Here is an 8,303-nt window from a genome sequence, read left to right on the forward strand (position 1 = left end):
CACAAAATACCACGTTTATTATTAAATAAGCAACCCACAAATATCTGCATTAAATAGTTTTTGTTTTGCTCATTTATCTATTTTACATTTGTGTCTTTCTCATCTGGTGTGTGTGTGTATGTGTGTGTGTGTGTGTGTGTGTGTGTGTGTGTGTGTGTGCGTGCGTGTTGGTGGGTATTGATTGATGATGTGATTGATGTGTGGTAAATATGTTATATGATACATGTGAAAAATGTATCAATAAAAATAATATACATAAAATATTTAAGAACAAAGTTATGGTTTCTGTGTTTTCATTGCTATTTCATTCCCCCTCCCCACCCTGAGTCAGTCAGTCCCTTCCTGGGTCCCTTTCTGTGACTGCAATGGATTCAGGATGTCCTGCACTTCAACCTCATAGTGCTTCCTCAGGCCCTTCAAATAGATGCGCAGGCTGTCAGGATCTAGTCTGGAGTTCCTGGCAGCCTGCAGGAGGCGAGTGGCCAGGTGGTACACAGCCCTCTGCATTTGGGTTTCTGGATCACTGTGATGCTTTGCCTGGAGCACAGGATAAATCATATATTTAAATAAAGGGGGGGGGGGGGGGGGGGATCTCTTTTCAAGTGCACACAGGTAGGCTATATTTGTTACATCTAATGACTAATTGTCAGAGCACTGTGTCTCATTAGTTACTTGTACATCGATTACCCATTGTGATTTGTCAGCTTGTAGATCTGCTATTTTCAGCAAAGACAAAAGGATTGGTGTACAGGGACAAAGGAAGAGACCACAAGTCACCCCATACACAGCCAAAGTTTACAAAGTATTGAGGGTTGTAAGTGGTTAAATGTCTGAAAACACACATTTAAGATTAATGTAGTCAATGTAGACAATATGTAGTTGGGGGTCCCTTGCTTCATCTCTCTCTCAGCTAACGGGTGCTTGGCCTGAAAAACGTTGAAGCCTCTACATAAAATATCTCCCCTGAAAATAGCCCACAGTGTATTGGTGATTGGCAAATGTTCGCCCCAGGATGTCCCTATCCTGGGGCTGGGGTTAAAACGGTTAAGCTGTTAGCCACACTGCAAGTCCCTCTGCATAAGAGGATCAGCAAAATGCCCAAACTGTAAACGTGATTTAAAATGTAGAGAAATATACCATACCAATAGCTGCTGGCTAACTTTAGAAGCAATTGCCTTTGCCTCTTCGACAATGCTTGCAGGGAGTGCAGTCATCTCTGCTGCTTTCAAGCCTAAAAGAGAAACAAATGAGGCAAATTGCTTTCAGTGACTGACTGCCACAGTGTAGTAGTAAGTAGTAACTGCCTGAGTGCCTGTCTGCATCACTTTGTACCATAATTTCTTTCCTCCGAGCATCCTCGACTCAGCAAGTATGTATAGACCACGCTCTCAGTGCCAGTGTCACTGGAGCGTGTGTGCTGAACCTGCATGTGCTGGTTCTCAATGTTGGGATAAAGTGTCTCAAGTTGGCAGAGCTCCAGGTAGTGTGTGGCAAACAATGTGAAAGCCTGAGAAAGGTAGGAAAACAGCACATACATTAAAGACTTCCTTACATGCATACCCTATCTATAGCCCATATCACACCACATACTCAAATAGTTTGCTTATATGCAAATGTTGACCAAAGAGGTGTAGTAGATGCAACAATAAAGTGTTGCCTTAGAATGTCATCAATCATCTTTTGATGAAGACAAGTGAGTCAGTATAGCATGACTACTCTACCCTGAGGCTGAGGAGGAACTCGCAAACCGCATGGCAGATTCCGATACCCTCCTCTGCGCTGGTGCCACGCCCCAACTCATCTATGATGATTAGAGATCTGTCACTCACATTGTGGATTATATAGGAGACCTTTGGGATACAAACATATTATATATATATATACTTCACATATTATTTATTCATAATGTGAATTATTTAAAATAGGTTAGTGATAAGCAGCCCATGTGTGAAACAAAACACACCTCCTTCATTTCCACCATAAAGGTAGAAGAGTTGGTCTCAAAATCATCATCTACCCCAATTCTGGTGAAAATCTGATCGGCTACACGGAATGAGGCATACTCTGCTGGCACGTAAGAGCCTGAGGAAAATATACAGATCACAGTTTATGCAGTGATTGACTCTAAAAATGAAATCATGTTACTGTGACCCACTAGGGTATTTTAACCACTTTCAACCTTTCATCCCTATTATCTTCATCTACAAGCTCACAACGTGTTGTGGGTGCATTGTGAGCGGTATCAGGTACCGTCGCGGCGTCGCCCATAATCCATCTCGCCCTCGCTTTTTCCGCCGACCTCATGCCGACCGCTCGGTGCGGTGGTTCTTGTAATCTTTATTTAATTTGACTGAGAATAAGGTTAGAAATACATTTAGGGTTAGGCATAGTTTTACTAGGGTTAAGTTTAGGAATAGTTAGGATTAGGCATCGTTCTACCGAGGTTAAGGTTAGGAATAAGGTTAGGTTTAACCGTTTAAGCATAATTTACTTAAATTACTATTTTAGGTTACTGAGCAGTTCCGCCGGCTGTACGCTGGGGCGAGTTGGTAAATGGGCGACTCATTTGGTATTCTTGTGAGCTTGTAGATCGGTTATTTTCATTATTTGTAAAATAGGTTAAATCCACATGAGGCTGGAATGCTTTTGCAACATACCTATCTGAGCCATGATCTGGCACAGTGCCACCTGTTTGAGGTAGGTGGACTTGCCACTCATATTTGGTCCAGTGACAATGACAAAGTTGCTGCCCTCAGAGATATAGCTGTTGTTGGACACAGGCTGTTGTCCAGCGATGTGCTCCAGAATGGGGTGACGGCCCTGCTTGATGGCCAACGTGTCTGTGAACTCTGGACGAACTGCAGGAGAAAAGAGTTCTCATTTTTTTTATAAGACTGTAAAAAAAGATTGATACTAGTTTATAATGGTATCACTTAGATGGCACATATTATGTAATGAGACCCGTCAGGCCCTTCAAGTAATAAGGCCAGTTCAGCATTAAACTGTTAATGCTCACAGCTATAACATCTATACCACAGACAACTAACTACTTATAGATGGTATTGCAACAGTAATAACTAGAAATGCACTCTGAGCTGCCAACACACAAGTAGGCCATACATGGAAGTACGCGCAAGTACTGCTACTAACTAATGTCTATTACAACTGCTGTTCTAAATCCTAAACCTGTTATTGACCAACCTTGAAACAGCCAATAAGGGACCACCATTCTTACCCCGACATACAGTATATAGATTAAATACATTACTTGCGTGCTCTGCTTGAGCAAGTAATTACTTTATTACAGTAAGAGAAAAATATCAAAATAAAATAAAATAATGATTCCAGGAAGATGTATATGCAGAGGAATCAGTCAATTAGATCTATTGGCAGGGAGATTTGTCTTGTAACATACGGTGCACACTTATGTAACAAGGGTGATCTGAGTACAGGCTGGCTGAGGTGGAGGTGGTGGGGGTGCAGCGATCAGCACATGTCTATGGACAGATGCTTTCAGACAGCTGAGGGCCAGTGTTCACCATCCACATGGCTGAGGGGACTGGTGTTAACCCACGACCTACATTAAAAGCAACACAGCCAGCAGGATGTGTAGTGGATGACAGACTTGGGAACTAAACATAAAAGACAATTAATTCTAGACTTACCATAGTCTGAGATGGTGCATGCATTGGCAAGAGACTGCAACATGTCCAGCATGGATACAGCATCAGAGAGCTTATAGAGGCAGTGGATGTGCTCATGGACAGTAGTAAGTAGTTGACATATCACTCTGTACAGAGAGACAAGTTAGGGTATAAAGATGGTCAAAAGAAGACAAAATAGCCCAATACTTTCTAAATAGCACCCTCTGCTGGAAAGAAAAGAAAAAGAACACATTCCATTCATGTTGCTAGTGCATTCATTGTAATGCAGCAACATGTTGTTTATGCCTGTGAGCCATTAGCTCATAACTACTAGTACTCACACATAAGACATGTGAAAGATCTCCCTCAGGGCCTCGTCGCAGCGGTCGTTCATTTTCATCAGGTCTGCTGTTGTGAAACTGTAGTTGTTCTTGTGCTTGGTAACCTAAAGGACCAATAAATAATAAACAAACAAGCAAACAAACAAATAAATACAATAGAAAGTAAGTACTGTACATACTGTAATTCTTTTCTGGATCATAAAAACGATAAACTAGGAAACACTGGTTTTATTACAGCACAAGATTTGAAATACTGTAAGTAAATGAATGCACTTTATTTTAATCAACTTCTCCCAAGGATTATTGTCTTCATCAGTAACAGTTTATTTTTTCCATACCTTGATGAACTCGACTGGGAGTTTCCCACCAGGTAGTGTCCCTCCCTCAAGCTTCACCTGAATGAAGAAACCTCGAGCAGTGCTGAAGCTGGTACGCATCGGTAAGCCATACCTCTCTGCCATCTGGTCGACAAGCCCTGTGGATCACACCATTGATGATAATTTGTGTAGGTGATGTTATCTACACAAACCCTGTAAATGAAAGATAAATATGCACTGTCCAGCACAAGCACCTGCAATGTCATCCACTATTTCAGTGTAAGCTCGCCGGGCAATGTCTAGGAATTCATTGATGTTGGGGCGCACAGCGTAACACTTCTGAGTGCGCATGTTGAGGCTCCCCTTCATGTAGCTGGTGTCGTCATTAATCACAGTCTTGATCTGCTCTAAGATCACATCAAATCTGATGGTGGATGTAGAGATCCAGCAGGTTAAGTTTTTATAAGCCTTTAATGATCTCACTGCAGTACACATTTAACTTCTCAAAGGAGGACTAACTTGGACATACAAAGCAATACAGTACCTGTTGTCTTCCAATGAGGAGTTGTACGCCTTAAGCAGAGCAGTGTTGCAGTTTTTCAGCACTGTCTGTTCACAGAGCATAATGTTCACAAAGGCAAGTGTTTTTTTTGTTTTGTTTTTAATGTTTTCTTATTTTATTTATTTTTTTATGGAGGGACAGACAGTAGGCTGACAGGAAATGGGGAGAGAGATGGGTTGATGACATGCAGTAAAGGCCGTCGGGATCGGGAGTCGAACCCACGGCACACTGCCAGACTGGATTACCAGCCAAGGTGCCTGGACCGCTGAGCCACGGCCCAGGCACAAAGGTAAGTGTTAACCACAGGCATAAATGCGTATTGATTTCTTGTGTTGCCTTATATTTCCGAGGAGAAGAAAGTCTACTTTATGCTGTTCATGGTTGTAATAATAAAATATAAACAATATAGGTATAAGACAAATACCCTCAGTGGTGGCACCAAATCCAGTATGTGCTTCAGCTGAATGATATGTGTAATCTTTGCTTCAGCAACTTGAACCTGTACATGAAAAGTCAAATTACTTCACCTGGACAGGTGAGCTAAGAGACAATGCCCGCACCACATTGGTTAAAGTATATTATTCATCCAAAGTTCAGACTTCAACTTATATCACTTCACAGGTTTGTTTCCAAATGTAAGAAAAGTGGGTGAAGTTCCCATCATTTGCAGTTTTTAAGAAAGGGGAAAATAATAGAGATATAAAGAATATAAGGAAAACTAGACTTGATTGACTAACTAAGAGTAAGAATTGAAATGATGTTGTAACAGAAAAATAACAGTTTAGCAGCAAATGTATAGGCCTTTTTTATACACACCTACATGTAAGAAGATTTATTTTGGTTATCTATTCTAAACTGTTATAACTTATTATAACAAGCTCGCTTAATAGGGATGGCATTCATTTTTCAAAAGTTTATGTACTGTACATACCGTTTCCTGCTTTGGTATCTGGACAAGGACAGAAAGCAGTTGATCTATATCAAGGAAATGACCTATGGCTGGATAATGATGGAAAGCAAACATACATAATCAGATTCATATGTTGTGTCCAACATAGTCCATTCTAGCAGTACTTGCACTTTACCATTCTTCAGACCAAAGAAAAGCTCCTCCTCTTGCAGCAGCTCTTGTATGCTGTCCAAGCGGATATTAATGGTATCCACATCAAGCAGGGGCTCTAGAATATTGGAGCGCAACCTTCGACCACCACCGGGAGTTTTGGTGTAATTAAGCACCCCTAAAAGTGTATGCTCACTCCTGCACATATACAAACAGACACACAATACCGGCGTCTATTTTTATACTACTGCAATACATAAACATAGTTTTCACCGTCTTCACCTTGCTTGCCCAGTTGCCCGCTTACCTGTGGTCCCTGTTATTGATCACCAGCTCCAAATTAGTGGCAGATGCTGAGTCGATCATGGCAGTCTGTTCACTCCCTTTAAAGTTCACTTTCAGAGACTTGGGAGCATAGACAGAGTTCTGGATGAACTCTAAATATTTTAACAGAGCAGCTGCAGCTGCCAGGCAGTAGTACCTAAACAAACCAATCAAATTGTCACATTCTGGATGTACATTTTCAATACGCCTACTTAAAGGACCATACCAGTGGTCTGGCATGTTTAGCTTTATTGACTATGACTCACAGTATAATTTACATTACATCCAACCACTTTCCAAAGCATACAGTTTAATTTCCATGGAGGCCAATGGATTCCATTAATAATAGTATGGTATGAGTATGGATTGATTTGAAATATGTAGTTGAAAATAGTACCTGGAACAAAGATTGATTTAAAAAATAAATTCAAATTAAGTCCATAACTTATACTATGCAAAGATATTGGACCAACATTGACTGAATAATTGAGGTTTATTCTGAGAATATATATATAATATATATATATATATAACAAATGTGAAATCTAAAAATAAGTTCAATGGTCTATGTTTACATACAATGTGAATCTGTGTGAAATGTGAATAGACATGGACGTGTATTGACATTGGTATGGTCCATTAAGCATTTCATTTAAATAATTCATGATTTAAGCGATTGTGAGATTATTACTAAATTCTCTGTAAACATAATCACACTTACTTAGTTTGCACTTCCATGGCCACAGTGCCAAATTCTGGTGCACACAGCTGCTGAATATACTCCAGTCCATTCCTTTCATTGAAATATTTCCTTTGGATAGGAGTAAAAGCTACACCCTAACATAAGGAAATGTTACAACATCAGTCCAACAGGCACCTTTGTTTTGGAGATTCTTTTAATGGGGTTGGAACAACAGATGTTCAGGAGGCGGAGAAACACACATTGACCCTGCCCTTCACGCCACTCTCCGCCCTCCACGCCAATCTACCTGTCCCTATTTATACCTGCCCAGTACCACCCAGAATCCTCCACGTTTCGCCCGCCTCACTGCGTCGCACACTAGCCGCCTTCCTACAGGCTTCTTGCATCCCACCCCCACCCCCTTCACCTCCATAGTAGCTCCTTCCCCCGCTCCCCTCAAAGGAGCTTATCGGCACTAGGAATACTGCATTAACTTTGCCAAAGTGGAAAAACGATTAAAACAAAACTCTCTCTCAGGTTCCTGCTGGGGGGTGACCGTCCATGCGCACCGTAAGACGAACGCCTTACAACGGATGCCATACGACCTCCTCCCCAAAGACCCCAGGGTCGGCGACCCCCCCTGGGACCTACACACCCAAACTCATTCATCCCTCCTTTCCTTACTGTCAATAAATCCTTTAAACCTCTCCAACGGTGTGTTTTCTCCAACTAGTGAAATACAGGCTAATGAGGCTATGGCTATGTTGTATTAATACCTGGAAGTTCTCTGTGATGAGGTTGAACAGCTTGGTCCCTTTCCCCTTCTCACTGGCTGTGTCTGGCATCAGTATTTCCAATGGCACCAGGATATGAAGCTTGGTGATAGCCTGTGCTTGTATAAGATGATTTACTTACTTATTTACTGGTAAAAGATGACTAGATGACTCTGCCACCAACTCTTTATGTATGATTAAAAGCCTGTCATTTAGGGATGCACATTACCTTGACATAAGTCCCTGTGTCTGCAAACTGAGAGAGTACAAGCTCCGGACATTTCAAGTTGATACTGGCCATGCCGATCTCTCCTCTGGCTAATCCACGCCCTTCAACAACTGCTACTATCACTGAGGCACCAGCTGTTGAACAGGAAGAAGTTGCTGCAGGAATAAAAAAAGGAAGAATCACAAATGATGCATATGCTGTTTTTCACAGTTGAGTTGACACACAATTTGTCAATGGTTATATCACCAGTATGTTCTGTCAGCGGTGTCCGTGGAAAGTGTGTGCCTGCAGAACCGGGCGTCTTTCTGAATCTTGGAGTTCCTCGGCTGCGGAAGCAGGAGCTACCAGTACCAGTAGTATTTGGTGGGACT

General features: G+C 41.6%; 1 protein-coding gene across 1 annotated transcript; it reads right to left on the bottom strand.

Moving 5' to 3' along the window:
* Window positions 1-327: 327 nt before the first annotated feature.
* On the bottom strand, window positions 328-8,019 carry msh4 (mutS homolog 4; the record flags this gene model as incomplete). The annotated part of the gene is made up of 18 exons (XM_079527501.1): window positions 7,933-8,019; window positions 7,707-7,817; window positions 6,970-7,085; window positions 6,232-6,405; window positions 5,950-6,122; window positions 5,796-5,863; window positions 5,289-5,363; window positions 4,847-4,911; window positions 4,557-4,726; window positions 4,324-4,460; window positions 3,986-4,089; window positions 3,666-3,790; window positions 2,658-2,858; window positions 1,964-2,082; window positions 1,722-1,850; window positions 1,333-1,507; window positions 1,143-1,231; window positions 328-537 (listed from the first exon to the last, which is right to left on the bottom strand). Exons 1-18 carry the CDS (start codon window positions 8,002-8,004, stop codon window positions 328-330), a joined length of 2,313 nt encoding a protein of 770 aa, XP_079383627.1. The 5' UTR covers window positions 8,005-8,019.
* Window positions 8,020-8,303: the final 284 nt, after the last annotated feature.

Source organism: Electrona antarctica, assembly GCF_951216825.1.
Source record: "Electrona antarctica genome assembly, chromosome: 18".
In the NCBI taxonomy this organism is placed as follows: Eukaryota; Metazoa; Chordata; class Actinopteri; order Myctophiformes; family Myctophidae; genus Electrona; species Electrona antarctica.